The sequence below is a fragment of the Oryctolagus cuniculus genome, chromosome 1 (genome assembly GCF_051225735.1).
Source record: "Oryctolagus cuniculus isolate XC-2025 breed Fujian yellow rabbit chromosome 1, ASM5122573v1, whole genome shotgun sequence".
NCBI classification, from domain to species: domain Eukaryota; kingdom Metazoa; phylum Chordata; class Mammalia; order Lagomorpha; family Leporidae; genus Oryctolagus; species Oryctolagus cuniculus.
The window spans coordinates 154,342,640-154,370,259 of record NC_142867.1 but is presented as its reverse complement, the minus strand read 5'-3'; the positions used below and the strand labels follow the sequence as shown (position 1 = coordinate 154,370,259).

General features: G+C 41.0%; 1 protein-coding gene and 1 pseudogene across 3 annotated transcripts in view; one reads left to right on the top strand and one right to left on the bottom strand.

The window, feature by feature from the left end:
- PCSK5 (proprotein convertase subtilisin/kexin type 5) overlaps positions 1-27,620 on the top strand; it is a 442,208-nt gene that overhangs the window by 25,899 nt on the left and 388,689 nt on the right. For all 3 annotated transcript variants that reach the window (XR_001793338.4, XM_051858772.3, XM_008256582.5), the window contains exon 2: positions 14,564-14,668. Coding sequence is in view for 2 of the 3 variants with exons in the window: in XM_051858772.3 (XP_051714732.2) it covers positions 14,564-14,668 (105 nt within the window). In the remaining variant the exon portion in view is untranslated. The remainder of the gene's footprint in view (positions 1-14,563; positions 14,669-27,620) is intronic.
- On the bottom strand, positions 26,717-27,342 carry LOC127493907 (non-histone chromosomal protein HMG-14 pseudogene; annotated as a pseudogene).

Here is a 27,620-nt window from a genome sequence, read left to right as displayed (position 1 = left end):
TATTTTGGTGCTCCAAGAAAATGAAACCCATGCCTAGTTTTTTCATAATGGATATTTTCCATGAACCATTTGAAGACCTCCATATGTGTCAGCTGTGAACAAACATCAGATAGAACATTTGCCTCTGGGGGATTCCAAGAGTAGATAGTCCATTTGTTTAGCATTTGGAATTTATAGTCCATGAATGTCATGGGCAGATAGTGTCAACAAAGCAGGACTATAAGTGGAGGCATTGACAATCTAGTGCAAGTGAAACCTTGTTTTGTAAAGTGAGCAATTCTGCTAATAGAATTCTGATGGTATTTGGGACTAGTTTATTTGTTTTGCCTGGTCTTGATGAACTCTCATTGATCCTGAAAAAAAATAACACTTTTCTGCTCAGATATCTATTGAAATATCAAAATATCTTGCTTAAGAAAGAAAACCATGTTCTGAATTCCGTGGTTGGGATAGTTATTGAAAATTTAGCAATTGTTATTTGCCCTTCTTTAGGGGAGGCAGGAGCTAAGAAGGTATAGTCCACATGTGGCAGGATAAGAAAGACCTAATGGTTAAGGCAAGACAAGTTTAATTTTTAACAATTATAACTATTAGTATACATATCATTTCTGAATTTCTAGTTCTGAAACTTTATTTACTTGTTATTAAGTGAATTGCATTTCCATCAAGGTAGTTTGTCATAGATAACTACATTTCTGTTAGTACTAGGAACATTATAGATGTTTTTAATTATCTCCCAGAGTTAGCTTAGATCAAACTCTTCTTGTAATTCATTTTTATTTTAAACAGATTTTGGGCTAGTGGCATTACAAAAGGGTAAACCCTAGAAATTTATATAGACAGAATGGAGACTTGCAGAGGTATATTTCGTCTTTTTTGTTTGTTTTTTAAAAAGCCGCTATTGTTTTTTTTTTTTTAAGATTTATTTATTTATTTGAAAGTCAGAATTACACAGAGAGAGGAGAGGCAGAGAGAGAGGTCTTCCATCCGATGGTTCACTCCCCAATTGGCCACAATGGTGGGAGCTGCGCTGCTCCAAAGCCAGGAGCCAGGAGTTTCTTCTGAGTCTCCCACATGGGTGCAGGAGCCCAAGGACTTGGGTAATCTTCTACTGCTTTCCCAGGCCACAGCAGAGAGCTGAATCAGAAGTGGAGCAGCCGGGTCTCGAACCAGTGCCCATATGGGATGCCGGCGCTTCAGGCCAGGGTGTTAACCTTCTGCGCCGCAGCGCCGGCCCCTGTATTTCGTCTTGATTGCAAAGGTCAAGATAGACTACAATGTGTCTACATCTCTTTGGGATGTTGCTTCATCAGTCACTCCTTGTGGTCACTTTTTTGCCTCTGGGCTAAATTGACAGAGTGAGGTTAAGACTGGATTCTGATTCGGAGTGCAGAGGTGGAGGGAGGCACGTGGTGAGGCTCATGAATCTGCAGATCTGCCAAGCTTCTAGGTGATGCCAACGCTGCTGGTGTAGTTCGTCTAGTCGTCTAGTTCCAGGACCACACTCTAAGAATCACTGTTTTGCAGACTTTTACATGCTTTCAAAATAGTTCTATTAGTTGTGGGACTAACAGTACTCTGAGCCATTTATGCTTTTCTCATCTTTGTTTCAAAATGACTTGCCGTTTCTCCAGAGTTTAGGGTAGTTCCAAATGACTCTATCCTGGGGCATTGTTAGTTGTTATTTTGTTGTGGCCATGGTGGTCACGTTAGTGGAAACCAGTAGTTTACTATGAAATGTCAAAGTATGTAAGGAGACTTTACATATTGTGATGGATGCTCAGGGACACTGTTTGCACTATTCAGTTCCTAGTGTTGAAGTGGTTGTATAGCTTCAGAGAAGCCCTTTGGTGGAATGAAGCAAATTTGATAATGTATTCTGTTCTACACAACTTATAAACTTTTTGCTTTTCTACTTGTATCATCTTTTTAACTAACTTCCTTGATCATTGTGCTTTAGCCTATGGACTTTATTTTTTTTAAATCAAGTTTATTAAAAAAAATCAGGATTATTGAGGTATCACATATAGTAAAATTCATTGTATAGTTCTATAAGTTTTGACATTGCATGTAGTTGTGTGACTAACACCATCATCTAGATATTGAAAATTCTATTAAATTCCATCATAAAAAAATCCCCAGTGCTGTGTTACAGTTGGCCTTTGACTTACTCCTAACTCCTGGCAATTGCTAATCATTTTTCTGGTCTGTCCTGCATTTTCTAGAATGTTACTGTGATTTGATAAATTTTTAAAAAATTTTTACCCATAGTTCCTGGCTCATAACTCTCTCCTCATGGCAGACCATAAAAACTAGAATTTTTCTTCTCCAAGGTGGGTCCTAGAAACTCTAACATTCCACTGCCTCTCTGTCTTGGAGCTGGCCGTAATGACATTCTCTGATCTACCTTGTTTGATAGTAGGTCATAAGAGCTATTTCAAAAGATATGTTGCCCCATACCCAGAAGGAAGGAATGCTGCAGAGAGAAGCCAAGAACAGTATGGACAGGCCTTGCTTGGCCTCCACACAGTTTGTGAGCCTTAGATCGTAGTCCTCTTGTCCAGTTACATTTCCACATGCTTGTTTCCTGCTTCAGTCATGTCTATGCAGTGAAGTATGTATAAAACCCCTAAAGGAAAGCAGTAGAGGATGGCCCAAGTCCTTGGGCCCCTGCACCCGTGTGGAAGACCTGGAAGAAGCTCCTGGCTCCTGGCTTCGGAGCGGTGCAGCTCCAGCTGTGCGGCCATCTGGGGAGTGAACCATTGGATGGAAGACCTCTCTTTCTCTGTCTCTACCTCTCTCTTGTAACTCTGACTTTCAAATAAAATCAATAAATCTTAAAAAAAAAAAAAATGTTTTTGAACTGAGGGTGACAAGGCCATCAGCTACCCTGGGCTGTAAGCTGAGTTATGCAACACACAAAGTCTCTATCACATGTCTTTAAGGCTCACAGCTCCTCCATTCTGGAACTCCTCTTTTAGGAATAAGATACTATAAATACTGTAGTGCTCAAAATAACTTCTCCTTATCAGTGGAATAAAATATTCAAAATTTTGAATCTGGTTGTACTAAATACATTTTTCCTAAACTTTCAGGGTTGTGGAGGAGGAGGGATTTTACAATAATTAAAGGAAAGAACAAAGAATGGCATGCCAGTTATATTAATTCTAAAATCAAATTAATTGAGAAATTTTTCCTCACATAAACTTCAAAGAGGCAATGAGAGAGTAGAATGAAAGGACAACTTTATTTTGTTGCAAAACACTTTTGAAATGCATGCATAGCTTTTCCATAATACACATTTTCTGTAAACTTTTTGGAGATCTCTCTATGCATGGATTTAAAAAATTTTTTTGATTTTCTTTTACTTTCCTTTCCCATGAATTGTTTGAAGTGCTATCATATTTTAATTACGTTCATAGCAATATATGAATAGAAATTACAGATTTTAGGGTAAATAATTCTATTTCTGCAGAATATGATGGATGTAGAACAGTGGTTCTCCAGCTTGGCTGCATGTTAGAGTCATCTAGAAAGCTTTTTAAAAGAAAATACTGATGCTCTGACCTTAACTCAGAACTTTAAGCCCGAAGCTATGGAGTAGGTGTGGTGGGGAGCCTGGGCATTAGTATTTTTTAAAAAGTCTCCATATAATTCTAGAGTAGAGCTAGAGTTGGGAATTAGTGGACCTAAACAGAAACTGTACTGTTTCAGGGTATAAATCTCTCAGTGCTTCCACCTGTCAAAGTAAGTTCCATTTGCTTTTTGGTTCCATATATGTGGAAATCTTTCAAGTTGCTAAGATGATTAGTAATAAAAAGAGTGCAGACTTAAATGTAGGCTCTCTTTCAGCCTCTCTTGGACACTTGATTTCGTGTGTTTGGGTGGTGGGGTTGGGGTAGGGGGAGGTGTTTGTCTTATAAGCTGGTGGAACAGTTTAAATACTAAACAAAAAATTCTTTTAATTTTTCCAGAAATTATTTACAGGTGAGTTTTAAAAGGTTTCTAGAAGAATAGCTGACTGTAACAAGAAGCAATAAAGGCTATTATCCAAGGAATATATTTCAAGGAATATTTTACATTAAGTATATAATTATTCATTTTAGACAAAATGAAGAAAATAAAAGACTGAAGAAAATAAAAGCCTGATATGATTTCCAGGTCATTCTTAAATAACTGTTAAAACATATTATATGTTGAATTCAATCCTTATCTATATTGTACTATTTATAAAATTTGAGTGATCATAAGAAGAATATTCTGAATCAATAGAGAAGACATAAATTTCAAACTTGCAGTTGACACAATGTGTAGACAGAATCAAGTCAGAACATTATCTGTATGTTAGCAGGGGCGTTATTTTGTTCACTGTATCTACAATACCTTTGGATCAGTGCTTGACACATAGTACACAGTAAAATAAATGAATTTCTAGGCAACCTGTAAAAATCATTGAAGAGAATATGTAAAATTAAATTTAAAATTCAACAGAAATGTAAATTTTTATCATTTAAATTTAGGAAATTAAAGTATAGATTGGATGAGAACCAAATTAAAATGGTTTCTGAGGATTGTTTAGTTCATTCTGATAAGAATATTATAATTTTAAGCTTCAATGAAAGTAATTACCAAGGGAGGTCATGTTGTCTTGTATTCCATCTTGACTCTGCCATTTTTGGAGCTGACATGCGATGTGTTCTGGGATCTAAGTTTACTGGGGAGACATTACAGATGTTAGCTTGTCTAGGGGAAGTAGCCTACAAAGCTCTGTTACGTGAGAACAAAATGGAGAAACTCCAATGTTCATCTAGAAATGGGGAGGACCCAGTAAGGGTGAGTTGTGGTGTCTGGGATGTAGAAGAGGGATGATGCTGTTGGTTTTTTGCCACAGGCTTGACCCAGAAGTAGTGAATGGATTTAGGCAAATACTTCTAACAAATGGACTGCCCCAGAAAATGCAGCATTTTCTGCCAGTGTAGAAAATAGATTCCCACATCCAGTGGCGAAAGTCAGATGAAAATCCTGTTAAGGTCTTTTCAACTCTGAGATTCTTTGATTTGCTTTGAGGTAAATGTCATATCTCTTATGAATAGTGGGACAGACTTTAAGTTTCTCATCTGAACCTGGGAAAATGTGATGCTTACTGTATTTGGTTTGTCTTAGCTTTTCTTGGTGAAATTACTATATCCAGTTCTCACTTTTTTGGATTTGTAGCCAAGATGTTTTTGATTACATGCTTTTAAGAGGAATTGTAAGGACGTAGATTTTCTACACTCTGCTGATCAGGTGACTTTAGAATAAAATAGTGAGGCCTCATATAGGAGAAGGCAAAGAGGTGGAATGGGGTGGGCTAATATTTAAATATATCTGTAGAAATGCATGTGACTGTACTAAACCCTTGGACTAAATTTGAAATAAAACCAAAGGGATGGGACTATTGGAGTCAAACTGACTTGGTTTTAAACACTGGCTTGGAAACTTACTCACTTGGGCATGTTACTTCTCTCGGATTAAGGCCAGTATCCTCGTCCATTAAATTAGAATTATTGTCTCTTCTTTCCTTGTGTAATTGGGAAGATTATATATAATGTAAGAAAGCATACCAGAAGTGGTAGCATTTATTAGTAGTGGTGTTAATCACACAGCATTGATAGACAAGCCATTTACCAGTTCTGTTTTCTTGGGCAAGTTTCTTCATTTTGAACTTCAGTTTGTTTTGTAGATTGAATAAGATCATTATCATGCTAAAAAATGTATGGAAGAATACATGGCCAGTATTAAACACTATTGTTTTATTGGTATAGCTATTTGGAGATTGATAGCTGAATTCTCAGAGAGTCCTGACAATCAGGAAGAATAAAAAGGATCCAAATATGAATAGATCATAAAGTTTCATTTCCTATGTTCTCATGGGTGTCTATAGAGGTATTGAATCTACCTTCTTTTAGTTTCCTGTTACTGTTCTAAGAAATTACCACAAATTTAGGGACTTAAGAGAACACAAATTTATTACCTTAAAATTCTGGAGGCCAGAAGTTCTAACTTAAAACTGAGTTGTTGGTAAGGCTGTGTTCCTTCTGGGGAGTCTAGAAGAGACTTCATTTCCTTGCCCTTTCCGACTTCCAGAGGCTCTCTGCATTTCTGGGTTTGTATCCCTCCCACCATCTTCAGAGCCAGTGGCGTAGTATCTTCCAGTCTCCCCCGATCTCCACCTCTGTCATCTCATCTCCTTCTCTGACTTGCCTGCTGCTTCTTACAATGGAGACGTTACTCAGCATACCGTATTGCAGATCATAAAGCTTGTACATGTGAAATCATAGTGGTTATCCAGCATTCCTTGAGTATCCTGCTTTTTTTAAAATAGGAATTAATTAATTTATTAGAAAGACAGTTAGAAAGAAGGTGACAGAGAGAGAGAGAGAGAGAGAGAATCTTCCTTCGCTGTTTCACTCCCCAGATGACTCCAATGCCAGAGCTGAGCCATCCAAAGCTGGAGGCCAGCAGCTTCATCTGAGTCTCCCACATGGGTGACAGGCCCCTCAAACACCTGGGCCATCTTCTGCTGCTTTCCCAGGGGCATTAGTAGTGAGCTGGGACTCAGTGTCTATATGGGATATTGGTGTTGCATACAATCATTCTAACGTTCTCAAAATTTGGGGAAGATCTAAGGAAGCATCGCACTTAACAGTTTCATGAAGGGAAAACGGGATATCTAGACATTGTCTGTAACCTGTGTAAACTGGAAATGGGTTTAACAAGTGTAAGTTCAGATTTTCAGCTTTGGGCACTGGAAAGTGATTGGTCAGCAAGGACGATGGTCTTAGTGAGAGTGGCTTGCTTCTTCTTCATCTCATTTGAACATGTGGGGAGAGGTGTGAGCTAGATGACAAATTCCAGTTCCTGATAACTTGGTTTGTATTTCCCAATCTCCAAGTCATTTGATAGATTATAAAGAGACAGGCAAAAATCAGAAGAGGGTACTATAGAGCTTTGTTTTTTAAAATTAATGGTTGTTATTACTGGTTTCTTACACATCCCAAATGCAGCCATTTCTGTATAAGATTGAATGAGGGTTGATCAATGTATATACCTCATAGTGTGATGATAAATCCATAACAATAGATTTTTTCAGGGAGAAAAGAAAACCCTAAATTGTAACTTTGGCTAATTTTTTATGACATAAATATATCCATCTTTATTGATGTGGAGTCATCAATGTGATGTCAGTGAACTTGGTGTAGGGAAAGACGTGTTTGAAGGCGTACAAGGAACTGGTTCCAGGACACACCTGTGCACTTACCACTGATGGAATTACCATCTGACAGGTTCAGCAAGTGGCCACAGTGCCGCCAGTGACCTCAGTGCTTCATAACTATGTGACCGACCATCCTGGTTTGCCTAAGACAGTCCCAGTCCCAGCACTAAAATGTCTTACATGCCAAGAAATGCCGTAGTCCTGGGCAAACTCTCTGTAGGGTGATGGTTGATGGCTCCATGGAACTATGTATAAGGCAGCTGTCAACTATGTGCAAAAAGTCATTATACTGATGAGGGGAGTTTAGCTGTAAGCTCAGGTGAAATCTTCATGGTAAATGAGTTTGGAAAGGCCACACAGATCCTTTTCCAAAACCAGTATAAAATGTGGGTCCCAGCCTGCTCTATTCAAAAGTCAGTAGTTTGCTTGTGATATGAAAACTTATGGCCATTGGGAAGGCTCCATCCTGCTGCCAGGAAAAAAATCAACAGAAATGTACAAGTATTATATTTTAATCCAAAATTTTTAAAAAATAGTGATTGATTTTTGAAATTACAAGTACTATGGACTGGTTTATCGGGCTGACATTTTAATTTTCTGATCAAATGTACTTGTCCATAGAAGAAGTAAATATTGTCTTACAAGTCGTTTATACCATAGTATAAAATACTTAATATAAAACACAAAAGCCTTTTCTAAGAACACACTTTGGTTTGAGAAAGAGTAGTGATAGGAAAATTCTGGGAGCAAGGATGAGGGGCTACCGTGAAGGAAGCAAAAGCACAAACAACTCTGCAGAGTTAGTAATGAAAGATGAAATTCATTGCTAGAGTGTTGCTAGGCAGAGAAGAGTGTTTATGTGTAACTATACAGAAGAGGAACTTGTGAGGGCCAAGAGGGAGGAAATTATTCTTTCTTCCCTTTAGTGGTGTTAAGGAAAGGGTTGGGCTTTGATCTATCTGTTATTGATTTTATACTTCATGTACTCCTATTGTTCCTGATTTATGTATAAAATGTTCCCATGTTAGTTATATATTGTTCCTTGTTTTAGTCCTTGTTGCTATTGCATAACATAAACAGAGTCATCTTTTGTTTTCCATTACCCTAGAGGAGCTAGATGGAAAGCATGCTTATAGATAATATTACTGCTCTGTTTTCATACACTGTCTTTCTTTAGTAACTCCCAACATGTTGTGACATTTTTCTTCTTAATGTTTACTTAATTTCCTCAGCATGCTTGTGCTGTTCAAAGACTCTGACACAATTCTTATTAATAAAGGACATGTATATTAATTATATGCTTATATATAATGTAATATATCTATATATATATATATATAGAGAGAGAGGTGATAGATTAATTTGTTTTAATGAAGGAGAATAATTGAACTAACATACGTTGCTCCCTGTTATCTTGTACATAGAACAAAATGAAAAAAAATATATATTGGGATGTCTCAACTGGAAACTTCAGAACCATAACCTAGGCTGAATTGGTTCTTCTATTAAGGTAGAATTAAATCAGTTTTTTGTGTGTGAAATTAGCTTCTAGATGATAGTTCTATGATACCCATACTAGGAATTTACTACGCTTGATATGTGGTCTCAGTAATTCAATGGTTCTGATATTTAGGTCATTCATTCAGCACTCTTTTCCGAGATTCAATTATATGTCAAGCAAGCCAAGTACTGGGATCTGGGAATATAATCAAGGTATAACCACAAGTACATATTCTTATGATTCTGTAAGATGATATAGTAAATGGAGCTAACTTTTTGGGTGAGTCTTGGAAGATGTCCTGCTTAAGATGAGACATAAAGAATGAGAAGCAGGAATCAAGGTAGAGAGGGTAGAGGCAGGGGAGGGTGCTGCAGGTGGAGGGAAGAGCAAATGTGACACAGTCGAGGAGCTCAAGGAAGGCTAGCATGTCCGCAGGAGGGGGACAAGTGTGATCCAGGGTGAGGCCATAGCTGAGGCTGGACCACATTTTTCAGGTCCTCTAAGTCACAGTAGGATAATGGTCTTTATTAACTGGATTAGGTTAAGTATATAGAATAGTTTCTGACATAGTGTATATGAGGGGTCTTTGAAATGTTCCTGGAAAAAGAGTATTAAGAAAAAATATACATGAATTTAGAAAAAAAGCATTTGCAACAAAATAAATTTATCTTTTAACTGTATTTCCATAAACTTTTCAAAGCCCCTTATATGTTAATATAATAATATTATTCTGATTTCCTTTTTAAAACTTTTGTGGAGTAATACAAGTGTTAAATGTTAATTATTGGCGGGCGCCGTGGCTCACTAGGCTGGTCCTCCGCCTGCAGCGCCAGCACCCCGGGTTCTAGTCCCGATTGGGGCGCTGGATTCTGTCCTGGTTGCTGCTCTTCCAGTCCAGCTCTCTGCTGTGGCCTGGGAAGGCAGTGGAGGATGGCCCATGTCCTTGGGCCCTGCACCCGCATGGGAGACCAGGGGGAGGCACCTGGCCCCTGGCTTTGGATCGGCACAGCGTGCCGGCTGCAATGCGCAGGCCATAGCAGCCACTTGGGGGGTGAACCAACGGGAAAAAGGAGGACCTTGCTCTCTGTCTCTCTCTCTCTCACACTGTCTAACTCTGCCTGTTAAAAAAAAAAAAGTTAATTATTGCCATATATTTTAAGAGCAAAGGGAAACCCTTTGAGGATGTTAGGCAGGGATATGGCATGAAACAATGATTTATTTGCATTTTGTCAACATTATTCTGGCTACTCTGTAGAAAAATTTCTGAGAGAAAGGTGGTGCAGATGGCTTTGAGAAGACCAGAAGCGACTGGAGTCATCTAACAGGATGACAAAGTGGACCTTCCAGTAGCCTCTGGCTCATTGGTGCCTATAGCCCATGACTCAAGAGGTACATATCTTTGAGGACCTCTGAATTGTGCAAGATTGTGTAAAGCTAAAAGTACTTTTTCAGAGGTTCTGGCCCATCTAGTTTTAGATAGTCAGGGAAGCCTGCTACAGGGAACTGAATCTATTGATTGTGCTAATTTGGAAAGCATTTAGTATAGGCTATTAAATAATTTTTAGACTTAATCAGGAGGGCTAACTTCTAAAACCACACCCCGATGGACAATGGGTCTTCATGAGAGCTTACTTCTTCTGCCTCAATCAGAAAGCTGAGGAACAAGAAGGCTACCCTATGTTGCTACTGTAGCTCCACCACAGTATTTTACCAACTTCCCAGTGAAACAAGATGTGCAGAGAGATGCCCAGAAAGCTAAGAACCCAGGCCGGTGCTGTGGTGCAGAGGGCTAATGCCCTGGCCTGAAGCGCCGGCATCCCATATGGCTGCCGGTTCGAGACCCGGCTGCCCCACTTCCGATCCAGCTCCCTGCTATGGCCTGGGAAAGCAGTAGAAGATGGCCCAAGTCCTTGGGCCCCTGCACCCACATGGAAGACCTGGAAGAAGCTCCTGGCTCCTGGCTCCGGATTGGTACAGCTCCGGCCATTGCAGCCAATTGGGGAGTGAACCAATGGATAGAAGAACCCTCTCTCTCTGTCTCTCTCCTCCCTCCTCTCTCTCTCTCTCTTTTTCCTCTCTCTGTGTAACTCTGACTTTCAAATAAATAAATCTTAAAAAAAAAAAAAAAAAGAAAGAAAGCTAAGATCTCTACCACAGCTATCACAGAATATCAGAATGCCCTAAGGAGCAGGTCTCATTATGCCTGGCTTTTCAACCACACAGATTTTAGCATTTTACTTGTCAGTACAGGAAAACTGTAGAACAATACCAGGCACCATTTGAGTTTGTGTGCAGAATCCACCAGATGCTAGCAGACATTGATCAAGAATTCACATTTTACACCTCACAGTCAATGCTGTGGACATTTGGGTACTCCCAGATCCTCAGTGTCCTCCTTCAGCAAATAAAGATATTTATCTTCCAGGGCTCTTGTGGATTAAGTTAAATACAGTAACACGGAGAAGAGCATTCAATAAATGCTAGATGAACACCATTCCACAACTTTATAGAGAAAACAGAATTCCTGAAAGATGTAGATCTTATGGAATTTACTGGTACAGATATTCAATGGCCCAAGTACATCTGGCTCTTGCACCTGCCACGTGGATTTTTGGAGCATATGTGCTCCTGTAAAAGTATGTGGAATTTGTATGTGTGTGTTCTGTTTTAGTTATTTGTTGATGTTATTTATTAATTTTAATTAGTTTTATTAACAAAATTAGCACAAGTACACAAACAGTGAAAGGGAGATCGCTCTTAGATTCTTGAGTATTACAACTATAAACATACTTGTGATTTAGACTCTTCTGTTTTTCGCTCTATATCCTTGGGTTATTTATTTATTTTACTCACTATAACTTAGAGTTCATTCTATTTTCATACACACAGAATTAATGACATATTAATGGTAGCTGATTGCATTCTTGTACAGAATTTTCTCTAGCTACTGTCCTTCCTTGCACACAGGTGACATCTTTAGAAAGGGAAGGGCTGAAGTAAATGTTAGTTGCAGGATGTAGTTCCATTGATATGACCCAGTGTTTCTTGAAGCAGCTGTCTCACATTTTCGGTTTTACCAATCCTATATAAACTGATTTTTTTTTTTACCTACACCCTCCACGATCAATTCTTGATTTTGGCCAGTGAGTTAAGGGAAATAAAGAGATGATATTGGGATAGACCGAGAGGAATCCCGACCAAGGAATAGAAATGGTGGGTTAGTTAAAAGACAGCAGGTGAGGGCCGGCGCCGCGGCTCACTAGGCTAATCCTCCGCCTTGCGGCGCCGACACACCGGGGTTCTAGTCCCGGTCGGGGTGCTGGATTCTGCCCCGGTTGCCCCTCTTCCAGGCCAGCTCTCTGCTGTGGCCAGGGAGTGCAGTGAAGGATGGCCTAAGTGCTTGGGCCCTGCACCCCATGGGAGGCCAGGATAAGTACTTGGCTCCTGCCATTGGATCAGCGTGGTGTGCCGGCTGCGGCGGCCATTGGAGGGTGAACTAACGGCAAAAGGAAGACCTTTCTCTCTGTCTCTCTCTCTCACTGTCCCCTCTGCCTGTCAAAAAAAAAAAAAAAAAAAAAAAAGACAGCAGGTGAGAGATGGGATTTACATTTAACTTTATAAGGAAAACTAATCACCTCCCAACACTTAGGCTGTGCCAGGCAGTGACTTAATGGGGCAGTTCACACGTTATTACATTTAATCCTTGTAAGCACTCTGTAAGCATTATTATTCCCCACTTGACTCTGTTGCCTCGTGTCTATCTGCTGTCCTTCCTGTGTTCTTCTCATTTTATAGTTGAGGAAACCAATCTTCAGCAAGACTAAATGACTTCTTCAGGATCCCAGAACAATCTAAGTCAGGACAAGGGTTCCGTTTTCCAGCTCCCTGTGTGCTACTTTAGACCAGCATTCCAGTGTGTTCTAATGAAGCCACAAAGGATCTGTGTTTTCTGGATGTATTTCACCTACTGTTTAAGTTCAGTGGTCGAGTTGAATTCAGTCATTTCCTATAATCAAAGAGGTCCCATTTAGTCCAGTAGACGGGATCTTAAACACAGTGGTAGTTTTCAGGTTGCTGATGATAGGTTATCTGTAAGGTTCTTCCTCAGAGATTCTATGTTTCTTTCCACAGCAACTACTATATTTACCCAAGGAACACTCTTGACACTTCTACATGGGATGAAAACTCTAAGCTTCTTGGGATTTTAAGATGTTCTTATAAAGGATTAAGAATCTACTCCTGAATTCTACCCTTAGTCCCCTGGAATCCTAAAATTGGCTTGTAAATCTCTCCTTAAAACCATTCTCAGAGGCTGGGGCTGGGCGAGGTACCCTCTTCCTCATTGTTTTCAGAGGCCAGATCATGGAGATTTAGAGGACTGAGGTGGATTTCCCCACCCTCTTTCCCCACTTGGTTTTGGAGTCCAGGATTTCTTCTGTGGAGGTCAAGGCAGTTTTCCTTTAAATCTAAATAAGACTTCAGACTTTCTTTCACATTTCAAGGATGAGGAGACATACAATTATATCCCCAAATCCCGTTCAGGAGGTACTTTCTAAATGGCACAGAAATTGAGTAGGATAATAAAAAGAAGTGAATAAGAAATAAATCTTTCCTCTGGATAAATTAACCTAGCTGATGACTTTTATTTCTTCCAATCTGGAAATCCCAACTTTTGGAGTGTCTCAATTGTAAAACATCCTAATGATGATCATTCTTTTAGGTCACAGCCATGAGTAGTACTGGAAAAAGAGCCCAAAGCAAGTGAAGTGTTATTGCCGAAGAATGAAATCTGGGTGTTGCAGTGGTCCTAGAAATTAACTAACCCACAGTCCAGTTTGGTAGAAAAGGAAAGGGAGATGGAGTGAGTATATGCTGTTTAGCTCTGGTGAAAGTCAGCTGAAATTAGAAGCACCCTCTCTTGCCCTCATTGTATATTGTCTTTGTGGTTCACTTTCCATTCTGTGATCTCTATTTGATAATCTGCTGAGAGAAGATGAGTGTTTGGGGTTTTGTTAGTTTTTTTTTTTTTCCCAAAGTGAACAGGGACTTATTTTCAAAACCATCCTAAATAGATCTATTTTCAACTAAGGAAAGCATACATAAATGAAAAAAAGAAACCCACTAAAAATTTGAAGAAAAATGAATAAGACAAAGTGGATCAAATGATTTTCACACAGGAAGCTTGGTTGATAGGTAGGATGTCTGATTTCTGTTTTGTTTTAGAAATTGCCAGTCCACATTTGGTTCTGTAAATGAATAAGGGCTATGTATTTATACAGTCGACTGAAGTCAGGAAACCAACTAAGTGGTTTTATCTTTGTGAATGATCGACTGCCTAGAACGTGTTTCAAATTAACTATATAAATAATCAAACAAGGTCCTTCATTGTACATTTCTCAGAGCAAACAAATTGCAATGTGTTTTTATAACCAGATAGTTATTTGATTTTTTCCTCCCTTTCCTACATTTGGATATAGATTGACATAGAATTTCTTAAAATGCTGCATATAAATTAAACATTAAAAGGCAGATACAGAGCGAGAGGCTAAGCTGCCCCATTATAATCTTTAGTTCCACAGTCAATGCCTCAAGGACACTCCATTTCATATCACATGTCTTTCTTTTGAAAGGTGATCACCAAGGTTCAAGTAACATTTAAGCACAGCAGGCAACTGCATAATTTATGGACCTTTTTTCTTTTTTTTTGGTGTGTGTATTCTTATTTTAATGCAAAACAGGAAAACAGAAGACTGTTTTCATACATTAATGTCTTTTTTTGTCTTCTCCCTTCCACCCTGCCTTTGCAGATAGGGGCCCTCAAGGACTACTACCACTTCTACCATAGCAGGACGATTAAAAGGTCAGTTCTCTCGAGCAGAGGGACCCACAGTTTCATTTCAATGGAACCAAAGGTAAGAAGAACCAGCTGGGTGGGGGCCAAGTGGCAAAGCTTCTGCATTTTTCATTGGTGGTAATAACACTCAGAGTTCATGAGCGACGTGAAGGCTCAAATGTCCCACTGTCATATTATCCTCTGGCCTAGTGTCCTACTGATATCAGGGACTTTTACACAAAATTTTATTAATCATTTTAAGATTACTATTTCGAGGGTTCTTGCCTTATATTTAGGTAAGAATTCTAAATATCGGCTGCTTATAAATGAAACAGGCAACATGGTACAGTTTAACATTTATTTAGAGAGAGGATAGGAAAGTGAGGGCTTTATAAGAGGGAGAAGGAGCTGAAAAGTTTACCAGGCTTTTCCAGGGAGTGAACTAGGGTTGCTAGGGAGAGAAAGCACGTGGGCAGGAAAGTACAGGAGCTGCGCAGGTGAGTAGGCATCAGAGGCGTGGGGGTGAACAAGAGAGCTGGTCCAGGCACTACAGGCCTTTTATTAACTTCCAACGGGAGTGGTTACATAGTCTTTTTGGCGGGTAGGTGTACAGGTGAGGTCCGGTAGGGGCATGAGATCACACAGGTGGCAGGTTGAAGGCGTGGTCTTCCAGCTCATGAGTCTAATACATTTAATCCCATCTGCCTTCCTGTATCAATACTGCCTCTTCAAAGGCAAATAGTCGTGCCTTGATGTTTACTGGTATGCAACTATCATCCCAGTTGTAGAGCTTCCCAGGGGTATCCATAGGTGTGGATTCTCTTGCAGAAATGAGAGGGAGTAGTGGTTTTGGAAGATGGATGGAGAATGACTGAAGTGTGATGAGTGCTATACCAGGAGTGGGCATTTGGCTGAATAGTTGACACCACTTAAGAGGCCTATGTCCCATACTGTGTGTTGGTGCCCTCGGTTTGATACCCAGCTGCAACTCCTGACTCCAGGTTCCTGCAAGTGAAGATCCTGGGCAGCAACAGTGATGGCTTAAATGATTGGGGTTTCTGCCACCAACTGAAATTGAGGACTGGATTGAGTTCCAGGCTCCTGGCTTTAGGGCCGCTGTGGGAATTCAGGCTGTGAACCAGAGGCTGGGAGCTCTCACTCTTTGTCATTCTCCTCAAGAAAAAAAAGAAGAAAAAAATACATGCCATGCCATGCCATCTTCCTGTTTGCATACAGATCTGAGGTTCTATGAGAGGAGAAGGAGAAGGAGAAATTTCTTCCAGGATCCTTAGGTCAGGCCTTGGGTCGTCATAAATCCTCATGATTTTATCTGGCTTTGATGGAGTCACATCGTTGGCAGCCCAGGGACTAGACAATGTCTGGGACAGGAAGGATACTGAACACAGAAGGGGTATAAGCCAGCTCCTGCTCCTGGGGACTCAGCAGGAGTCCTTTTTGGGCTGTACAGACAACATGTCCTCTGGTAAAGCCGAGGAGGAAGTGTGATATGCCTGATTCTCTTATTTTAAAGAAATGGAGCAACTTTGAAATGGGAGGCAGAAGGCTGACTAGTGCTAGGGACTAATCCAGAAACCTCAGACTCTGTGGTTTAGTTAAATATCTGTCCCTATTAAGTTGGAGAAAGGAACTGACTTGTGATTTAGAATTAATTGGCTCCTCAGATGCGGCAAGTAAAGAGGCACAGAAGGCACCCATGCCAACTTGCCCCAGTCCCTCTTTGGTTCACTGTGTATTATTGAGTAGGTGCTTTTTTCCCATTATAATTTGGCTTTGCCATAAGAACTAATTTCCAAATAAATTGGTAAACAAGTCCCTACCAGTTAGTACAACAATTTCAGCTACAGAGTCTTCCAAGATTATATTTCTTATTAGAGCAAAAAGGTTCCTAATTGAATTAATATGCAAATCATGTTTACAGTTTGGAGTCTTGCCCTCTGTGATGTGCCGTGGTTTACCTTATTTATTATTATTTTTTTCTGGAATACTGCGACACAGTGTTCATGATTGTGAAGTTGTATCTTGGTGGTTAGAAAAAGCAACGGTCTTCTAGGTACCAATTTCCTGTGGGTTATAGGAATATCCCCTAATACTTACAATGCAATGGCCTGTGGATTATGATTTTTCTCTTTCATCTCTATTCAGAATTGCATTTTTCTAGAAAAGTCATCTACTGAGACAATTTTGAATTAGCTACATTTCCAAAGTAAAATCACATTTTTCATCTGTTAAACAACATTTTTGAAGCTTTCTTGAATCTGATAATTAAAATTATTCCAGTTCACATCTTATGTGCAGTCAATGTGAATTTAAAAAACTGAGTTCTAGTTGGTTTGGGAAGTAAGAACAGAATGTAATGGGACATTATTTTCCTGATGAAAGATTTACCAAATATGGAGCTATTTTAGTTCTTATTGTTATCTTGGGCATCTTGCTCTTCATTTCTTTTTATCTCAGTGCATCAAATGGCTTATGTGTGATCCAGCAGAGACCTTGGGTACTGGGACACAGAGTACCTGGAATGTGCACCCTTTCTCAGTGCAGAGGAGCTGGCCTGTTTCAGGCTAGCCCAAGCGTGTATGTTCCATTCCCCCTGTTCCTCAATGAAACAGCACTGCAGTGTCAGGGTGTCAGGCTGGATTTTTTTTTTTTTTTCCAGGCAAAATAGCAAGGTTTATTAAGGCAGGGACATCCGTAAGGATGGATGAGCACCTCTCCAGACAGGACCTGGGAAAGAGTGCCATCGCTCGGATGGAGTTGGGGGTGGGGCAGGTTACATGACTGAGTGGAAAGATTACACCTGGCCAGGCAGGCGGGCGGCTCAGCAGAGAGGCAGAGGGCTGAGCGCGCTGAGGGCTTGAGGCCGGGGGTTTTTAAGGAGATGGGTCTTGCTTCCCCACCTCTGTTCCCCTTGGAACAAAGGGCTTTTTGGATGTAAATAGAAAAACTTCTGAGTTTTCTCTTGAAGATCTGAAACAAAGGACTTTATGGATGCAAATATTATCAGACAGGAGGAAGGGTGGGCAGGACCCCCTAGAGAATTGGGATCCAGGAGCAAGGTATTTGAAATGCAGATACTGGGCTGCACCTGAGAGATATCAGGTGGAAGGGGTCAGGGCAGGGCAGGATGTGAATACAGGGCTGCCCCTGAAACACCATCAGGATGACTTTGAGATGCAGCATATGCTGGACATAGATGTCTTCTCTTTAGGCCTTTATGTCGCACACACATAAGCTCATAACTGACTTCCTACCTAACATTCCCCCCTCAAGAGGCAATACCCAAAATTCTTCTTTGGGATTATGGATGGAGATCTGTTTTCTGTAACTTCTTCAAAGCTGGCATGTGGGCGTCAAGGGGGTTTTGGGTATTTCCTCTTGCTATATGTCTTATGGTGTGTGACAGTGGCCTTGGAAAGACTATCCTGCTCAGTCCAGAGGGCTGCTCAGGTCATCCAGTGGAATGGGCTGGAAGCCTTGTCTGACGACCATTTGGAGTTCGACAGCTTTTAGTCTGTTAGAGACAAAACGAACAAGGGCATTAAAAACATACAGTGCAAAGAGAAGCATCAAGATTACAGAACTTATTAGGCCAAGGAGAGGAAATAGCCAGGATTTCCATGATCAGATGCCAGGCCAGAAATCCCAGCCCTGCTTGACCTGGTCCTGGAGCTGTTTGGCTTTGTCCAGGAAAAGTACGAATTTGGATTTGTACCTGTCTAGTCTGATTGACCCAGAGACAACATTCTTTCTGGAACATGGCACAGACACCCCCCAGAACAGCAGTTAGCATGTCCAATATTTCTTTCTTTCATAACCTTTTGTGACTTCCACACACCCTCTTCAACTTACTTGAAACATTCCATCATTTCCATTCCAGTCTAGAGTAAACTAGCCATCAGGATTCTTACAAACCATGTCCTTTCCTTTTTTAAAAAGCTCTTTCCTTTTTAACCCTTTTTACCAACAAAACTCTTTCCCTCTAAACCTTTCTTACCAAGCACACATTTCTATATTTGTGATGTTTTCCATAGAGCCTGGTTGGCTCTTTCTACCTTAACAGAAGACTGAGGTCTCCATGCAGAGTGAAGGTGCCTTACAAATCCCTTGTGTGATCTAGAGCTCTGTTTAAGGCAATCAGTTCTGCTAACTGAGCAAAAGTTCCTGGGGGCAGAGCACGCTTCAATAACATGCCATGCCGTAACTGTTGCATACCCTGAGAAGCAGGTCCTGTCTGACAAAACTGTTTCTGTCTGTGAACCAAACCTCATCTGCATTAGACAGGGGGCTGTCTCTTGGGTCCCTTCTGCTGGCATAGATCAAGTCTATAGTCTCAGTACAGGAGTGGAGGGGAACACTTTCCCCTGGAACTGGCATTAAAGTAGCCGGGTTTAGAGTAGAGCAATGCCTTATTTTTATCTGAGGGTTTTTTAGAAGGAGGACCTGATATTTTAGTATTTTACTATCTGTGAGCCAGTGAGAGCCCTTTTGCTCTAACAGAGAATTTATTTGATGTGAGGTATAAAGGGCGATATCTTGTCCCACTGTAATTCTAGATACCTCCTCTGTCAGGCTGGATCTTATGCTCTATTCCGATGTTGGCCGTATCCACCAGGCTGTTTACACAGAAGGGCCGTAATTCTCAGATTTGCAGATAGAGCATCACCAGTTGGGTTTGCTGTCAGGTTTTCTTGAAGTTTGTTTCCTGAGCCCTTAGTATCTGCCAGGCCCTGGGATATGGAAATACAATGGTGTTTGAAGGGAGCTCACTGTTGGCATCTCCCAGCAATTCTCAGAAAAACTCAGGATTCTCCCATGCATCTCAGTGTTGTGGAAGGTGAGTGGAGGAGATGTGGACCTTCCACATTCCTCCTTTCCCAGCTTCCTCTTCTCAAAACCTAAGGGTTCCTTTTTTTTCCTGTGAATTATAAAAAAAAGAATTACAGAAAAGCTAAAAAAAATGGTGTGAAAAATTCTTCCTCACATGACTGCAATGACCAGGGCTGTTCCTGACAGATACCAGGAGTTTCTTCCAGGTCTCCTACATGAGTGCAGGGACCCAAGCATTTGGGCCATTCTCTGCTGCTTTCCAAGGCGCAATAGCAAGGAGTGCCTATATGGGATGCTGGCATGGATATTTTGTATAACAGTTAAGGTGATGGTTGGGATGCCTGTATCCCATATTGGAGTGCCTGGGTTCAAGTCCTGTCTCTGCTTGCAATCCTACATTCCTGCTAAGGTGCACCCTTGGAGGCAGCAGAAGCTATCTCAAAATGTTTGGGTCTTTGCCATCCGTGTTGGGGCTTGCACTGAGTTTGCAGCTCTTGGCTTTGACCTGGCCTATACCTGACTGCTGTAGTCATTTGGGGGAGTGAACCAGCAGACAGGAGATCTCTATCTCTATCTATGTTGTGGTCAGATGGTGCACAGCATCCCAGAGAAGAAGGATAGCCTTGCTGCCCGTATGTTAACATTATGTTATGAGTACAGTTTAAATGTCAGAGGTTCACAAACTTCTAAGATAGAGGCAGTAGGACAGCAACCACGTGATTTGCAGATAGTGTTATTATGTAATAGGATGTATATAATGTATTATATATAATATATGTGCTATATATTATAACATTCAGCCAATGAATGACCCATCTACTCTTCTTGTCTGTATTCTAATTTCTAAGTGGCCAAACTTTCTCCAAGAGATCTATGTTAGTTTGCTTTCTGTTGCTGTAACAAAATCCATAAGGCTGGATGAGATGGGAAGAAAAGTGGTCTATTTCATTGACAGCTTGGGAGGCTGAAAGTCCCGGGTCAGGTAGCTACATTGGTTTGGCTTTTGGTGAGGGTCTCATGGCAGATGGCATCCTGACTGGAGCATTTACAAGAGGGAACATGTGGCAAGACGAAGTGGAAAGGATTCCGGCTTCATCTTGTATAGAAATTCACTCTTGAGGAAACGAACTAGGGTTCTATGAAAACTGCCTTAGTTTCTTCCAAAGGCAGAAAGCATCCCCAGTGACCTTCCACAAGGCCCCGCATCTTAAAGGCCCCATTCATTTTAAGATGGCCACTCTGGGGACTAGCCACTAATGCGTGAACCCTGGAGAGCACACCACATCCAAACCATAGCACCTCCTTAGCTCAGTTTTTGGAATGGTAGTCTGGGTGCACTTTCTCAGAAACTTCCCATTAATCTGTTCGTACATCTTTGCAAGCCACAGTTTGGTCAAGGTGAGCGTTCTCTGCAGGCAACCTTTGGATATAAGCTCTGTGCACGCTCCTTAGCTGTTCAGAAAGACTTGAGGTGGGCTGGTGGGAGGAGGCTTGTGGAGGGGAACATCTTCTTTTGTTTGACTTCTCCTTATCCAGAAACAGAAAACCTGTTAGAATAGGATCAATTTTTAAAACTAAGTAGTATAAACTGCCATTAGGTTAGGTCCCTGTGTACCATCCTCTTTTTCCCATTAGATTATATCTTGGAGCTTCTGGCCTATCAACCTTTTATAATTTCCTTTTTCTTTTTTACCATTTTCAATCATTCTTCTATCTTCAAATCTATTGTAGATTGTTTTTACCCGAGTCTAAGACAGAGTTATCTGCCATGGGTGAGGGATGGGGATATCTCCTGTTTCCTCCTAACTTGTCACCCTCAGTCATCCCGCCTTGTTATGTGGATGCATGTGGCTGGGTGTGTCAGGTGTTTCATCTATGGCAAAACTACTCTTATAGACAATCATAGGTGTGTTAGAATTAAAGCTGATTTAGTCTGATCTCTTTCCTATCCAAAGCTAGCATATCTTCCATCATAGTCCTAAAAGGAAATTTTTTCAGGTCTGAATGTGTCCAATGATAGGGAACTGACTATATGATAAGGCAAACGTTTCTGTATTTGAAGAGATTTAACTTGTTAGTTATAATTCGTGTATCTGTAACTTCTACCCATTGTATCTTTGTACATTGGCTTTCTAGACTCATATAGTGATAAATCCACTCAGTGTAACAGCTTTTAAAATATTTGTAGCCCTTTGCTTATTCTCCAGGAGAAGCAATTGTTCCTCTGTAAATGTGGCCAGAATGAAGGTCAAGGCTTCAGCTCACAGAGATATTGCCCATTTGCTACATTTATACATAAGCTATTTCCTCTGAAGATTATTTTAAGGCCAACCATTCAAGCATTATATAGTGACTAAGGGGCATAGGACAGGAAGGGATAAATGAAGTGACTGGAACTAGTTTGCAAAAGCAGATGGAATCAGACCTGTGAAAGAAGAAAGGTAAGTTCAAGTTCCCTACTAATCCAGCCTACTGCCTGTAATGCCTAGGATTTGGTTTTCAGATGCCCAGTTTTTCTTTGTTCCTCAAGAGTGAAATGCATGTGATAGAGTAACTCAAGTACAGGATTATTTCACTGTGTATAATGGAAAAATCAAACAATACACTTATCTGTCAAATCCCACTTCCCCATGGGTTCACTTTATCATTTCAGAATTATGTTTTCGCTGCTAATTGATCTGTAATTGATCCCTGGAGGCAACTAACTCATTAGTTATCTCTTTTCTTGAAGACAAGCCCTTTGTAGATCAAGGACATGTAAGTAATCTGTTTACATATACTTGATCTACCTGGGAAAGTTTGGAGGTAAAGGAACTTGCCTTTATGGAAATAAGAATGCAGAAGCACCTGGGGTCAGTGTTACCTGGCTCACATGTACACATCGCAGCCTTGCTTTTTCACAAATAATATTCTATTTAGTCTGGTGCAGCTCCAGAATGAGTTTCAGCCTGAGTTCAAGTGTTCCGCTTGCAGGCCACTGCTGGGTTTCCTCTTACTCGTTCCAGCTGGTGCTCCTGTGGGTTTTCTTTGGCAGGTTAACACTCTGCTCTTCAGTTTTAAACATGATAATGACTTCATGGTTTGACTTCTTTTGTGAAGGGCACTTTTCTAAGTGTAATGTAACATTCCTGGGTTTTGCTCATCCAGCTGTGTGGGATGACCCAGGATATGTCAAGGTCCATGAATGTAGCCTTGTGTTTCTGCACAATGAGAGCTGCTGTGCTTTCTGGGGCAGGTACCCAGGGCTTTGTTGTGTTGTTGCTTGGGACTTAACATGATCGTAGTCATTTCACATTTGCTTCCCATCATCTCAACATTGAGTGGAAGTAGTTACCCAATATCTTGAGAACGCCATTCATTCTTCTGGAAGCAATGGGGGCTTAGGTCTGTTGCTGAGCAGAGGATATGGATGTGGGGGTCAGTAGGGACTTTGGGGAGCTCTCTTGTTCCAGGTTACCTTCTTTATCACCTTTTCATCAGCTAGGAGATACTACCATTACAGAAAATCCCTGCATTTGGGTTTTCATAGTATTCCTGAACCTTTGAAAATGCAACTAGAATGCATGCACTCCCAAGAGAAACATTTTAGCCACAGGTTTGCAGCCTCAATACATCAATGGTGACAAGGTGGCTAGGAGTGCAGAAACTACTGAGGACCTTTCTGGGTCCAGAGTTCACCATATCCCCACCTTCTTTCCTTTCTGTCTTGTGTCCAACTCTCCCACTTGTCTGACAGTCAGAAGCCAGAAAGTCAGATTATGATGCACCATTGGGATATCTGATGGGAAAGTTTAGGCCACAGCCCAAATCCCTGACAAAGAGGAGTCTATTAAAAAAGGAAAGAAAAAGATTTCTTGGCTACTTCAGCAAGGCTGCCAAATCTTTATTAGAGAGAGTTTGGCAGCACTTCATTTTGAAAGGTTGTGAACTCACATGCCTACAGTGGGAGTGCAGGTAAAAAGAATGAGTGAGGTAGGTCAGATACATAATCCCAGGCATGTGGCAAGGTGTGGAAGGCTTGCTGCATGAAGGGAGCAGCTGCTGCACACTGTGGCCAGTTGGACGGTTGGTGAGCTGGCTCAGCTGGCCCAGCCAAAAGTAACTGCAGGTCTCAACTTTCATAACATTTTCCAATTTTTGAATCTTGGCGATGAATTCATAAATTTTAAGATATTGGTGGAAGCCAAAGGAAATGTATCAATGGGCATCCAAATTTTCAACCCGTTGGGTTGGCTGTGTGGGGATAAAGGGGAAAGTGTGGAAGATGGATTGCAGCACTTCTGTGATTTTGCTTTGGTTTGACCCTCACCTGGACATGTGTTTATTTTTTCATCTCCTAATTTTTATTTATTTATTTTGCTTGTTTGGAGGGCAAAGACAAGAACAGTCTTTTATCCACTGGTTTAGTCTCCAAGTGTCTGCAGCAGCTGAGGCTGGACAAGGCCAATGCCAAGAGAGTTTGCTACGTAGGTGACAGGGACACATGAGTCATCACCTGCTTTGTGGCAGGGTGAGCATTAGCAGGAAGCTGGAATCAGAAGTGGAGTAGGAGTTGAACCCAAGCAGTCTGATATGAGATGTAGGTGCCTCAAGAAGAGTCTCAACCACTGGGCAAACCCTATCCCCTAGACATGCAGCTTTATGGTCAATGATACTCCCTGGTGGGACTCATGCATGTTTTCTGCCCATGCCGTAGTCTCCACACTGAAATACAGTAACTTCAGGCATCCACAGAGCAGGGTCAGTTGTTCTTTCAAGGCTGCTGTTGTAGACTAGAGGGGAAGGGCTCATTTTAGCTTCTCTCGTGTTTTCCCAGTTTTCTATTGACATTTATTACTGTGTTGGGAGGAAGTCTTTACCAGACTAATTTAAGGAAACATGGTAACTCAAAGAAAGGAATAAATGGGAAATAAAAGTGATGGTCTTAAAAATACAGGGATGTGATGAGGGAAGGGAGGTTTGGCTTTTGCAAAATCCGTTTAGCTATGTGAGTACAAGGTACTGACTGTAAAATATTTGCTATTTTCCTAGTGGACTTAGTATTCCTAAGGTGTCAGATTCTAGAAACATTCGTGGGGAATCCTAGGAACTGTAGAGCAATTGGGCAACATTCTAACTTTCTAGATAGGTATTAAGAAGGGAACTTTAAACCTGTAGGTTTTATTGAAATCCTGGGCAAGTTAGGATAAGGTAAGTAAGCAAGCCAAGGTAAAAGTAGAAACAGCAAATAAACAATCAAAACAACAACAAAAATAATAGCAACAGCAACAACAACAACAAAAAAAAAACCCAGAGCTATTTTAACTATTTGGTTTTGAAGAGAAATCATACTGTTTTAGGGATTTTTTTTTTTTTTTTTTTGACAGGCAGAGTGGACAGTGAAAGAGAGAGAGACAGAGAGAAAGGTCTTCCTTTGCCGTTGGTTCACCCTCCAATGGCAGCCGTGCTGATCCGAAGGCAGGAGCCAGGTGCTTCTCCTGGTCTCCCGTGGGGTGCAGGGCCCAAGTACTTGGGCCATCCTCCACTGCACTCCCTGGCCACAGCAGAGAGCTGGCCTGGAAGAGGAGCAACCGGGACAGAATCCGGCGCCCCGACTGGGACTAGAACCCGGTGTGCCAGCGCCGTAAGGCGGAGGATTAGTCTGTTGAGCCGCAGCGCCAGCTGGGGATTTGTTTTAATGAATGCAAGAGTAAATAAGAAATCCAGTTAAAACGTTGGCGTGGAAAAGACCTAATTCGTCAATAAGTGCTGTGCATTTTGTTTCTGTGCTCGGTTCTTCTAAGTGTCAATCAATTCTTTTTTTGTCCATAATTGACATTTTATTGGTGTTGAGAATTAGTACATAGACAGTACACAGACATTTCAATTTGTACAGAATTCTTTTTTTAAAAAAAGAATTATTTTATTTATTTTGAAAGACAGAGGAGTTACAGAGAGAAAGAAAGCCAGAGAAAGAGAGAGAGAAGTCTTCCATTTGCTGGTTCACTGACCACAATGGCCAGAGCTGAGCTGATCTGAAGCCAGAAGCCAGGAGCTTTTTCCAGGTCTCCCATGTGGGTGCAGGGGCTCAAGGACTTGGACCAAGTTCCACTGCATTCCCAGGCCATAGCAGAGAGCTGCACCAGAAGAGGAGCAGCCGGGACTCAAACCGGCGCCCATATGGGATGCCAGCGCTGCAGGCTGGGGCTTTAACCCGTTGCGCCACAGCACCAGCCCCTGTACACAATTCTTATTTATTTATTTATTTATTTTGTCAGATAGAGTTAGACAGTGAGGGAGAGAGACAGAAAGTTCTTCCTTCCATTGGTTCACCCCCCAAATGGCTGCTGCGGCCGGAGCTATGCAGATCCGAAGCCAGGAGCCAGGTACTTCTTCCTGGTCTCCCACGTGGGTGCAGGTCCCAAGCACTTGGGCCATCCTCCACTGCCTTCCTGGGCCACAATAGGAGAGCTGGACTGGAAGAGGAGCAACCGGGACTAGAACCTCGTGCCCATATGGGATGCTGGCGCCGCAGGTGGAGGATTAACCAACTGAGCCAAGCCGCCGGCCCTGTACACAATTCTTAACATAGGTACTGCAAATCTAAAAAGCCATGAATTATCATTCTTCTTTTTTTTTTTTTTTAAGTTATTCTAGTGACTCTCCAGCTTCAATTTAAAGACAACTTTTCCTTAAGAGGATATCAAGTCATCTTCAAAGGTTACTGTTACATCAATCCCACCTATTCACAATTTAACATCATATTCATGACATACTCAACCTTTCAATCTTTCACAGCACATTAACAAAATGATTAGGAAAACTGGATGACCACAACCAAAAATGTTACGGAGTGCACATGGTTCTGACACAGCAAAAAGACTCATTTTCTGTAGGAAACAATTCTACTAAACAACATGGGAGAACTAATTGAAGCTATTCAAGACAGATTAAGAGCACAATTGAGACTCCAGATTGCCATTTAGTATGCATTTTATTGTAGGATATAAAAACCATCCCCACCTATGGAATGTTAAGCTGACATCCAAGACAGTCAAAGCCTCACACAATTCAATACCACTATTTTCTGGTTGTACCAAAAAAATAGACAACCAGTGAATGATTTCACCTCTTTAAAAAATCATTTACACTTAGAAAATGGGATGAGGTGGGCTTGCCTCCTTAAAAATGTTTCTAGAACTACTAAAAACCTTAGATTTACAAAATAGTTGACAAAAATATTCCTCTGGATGGTACAAGAAGGGAGACGGGGACTGCTGATAAAACACAGTGTATGATATTAATCAGTCTTGATTTCCTTCTCTTCTGCTTCCTCGGAGGTTGGACTCTCCTCGTTTCTAGTTTCTCCAATTTCTGCAGGTCAGTCTTATTTAGCTTGGGTAGCCACTTTGGCCTCTTTTCCCTCTGCTCCTCTCTTGCCCTTTGCTTGCACTTTTTTGTCTGATGACTTATCCTTCCTGGCTACCTTCTTGGGCTTCGTTTCCACTTCTGCAGGAGCTGGGTTAGCCGACAACCTTACTCATCTCCTCTTGGGCTCTTCAACAGAGCTGACCTTCCTCTTGGGCATCTTTGTGGCTGGGAGGGTGAGGGTGTGTGCTGGGTGCCAAGAGCCTTCTTGAAGCTGGGCTGCCCAGTCACTGCTACTCCTGCTGCCCTCAATCAATTCTTATGAGACAAAATGAGGTGATATGGTACAGCAGAAAGAAGCTTTCTATTTTAGCTCCTGCTTTCTGTCTCTCTGAAGTGACCTTTTAATTTACATCTGTCAGTTTTCTATTTGAAGAGTCACCATTGTTCATGTGTATACTAACAGAAATGAATGGTATAATGCAATATAATGAGCCATAACATAAGAAAAGATCAAAGTGTAAGTCAGATCCTTAAAATAGTAAGTTGTCATTAAAATGCTATAAATGTGTATTTTACAGATGAGAAAAAAATTTCCAAAATAATACATAAAGTTTTTTTTTTAAAGCTATATACCAATAGTATATGTGTTCCCATTTATGTTACACATTCAGAGAAAAAGGAGTTCCGTGTTTGTAACTATAGCAATCTCCAGACCAGGTTGGGGAGGACACCCAAACACATGCAAAGAACTCTTAACTCTTCCTCAATGTATGATTTTTTAAAAAATTCATTATGAGATTGTTTTTATTGACTCCAAAAAATGCTTTGATATT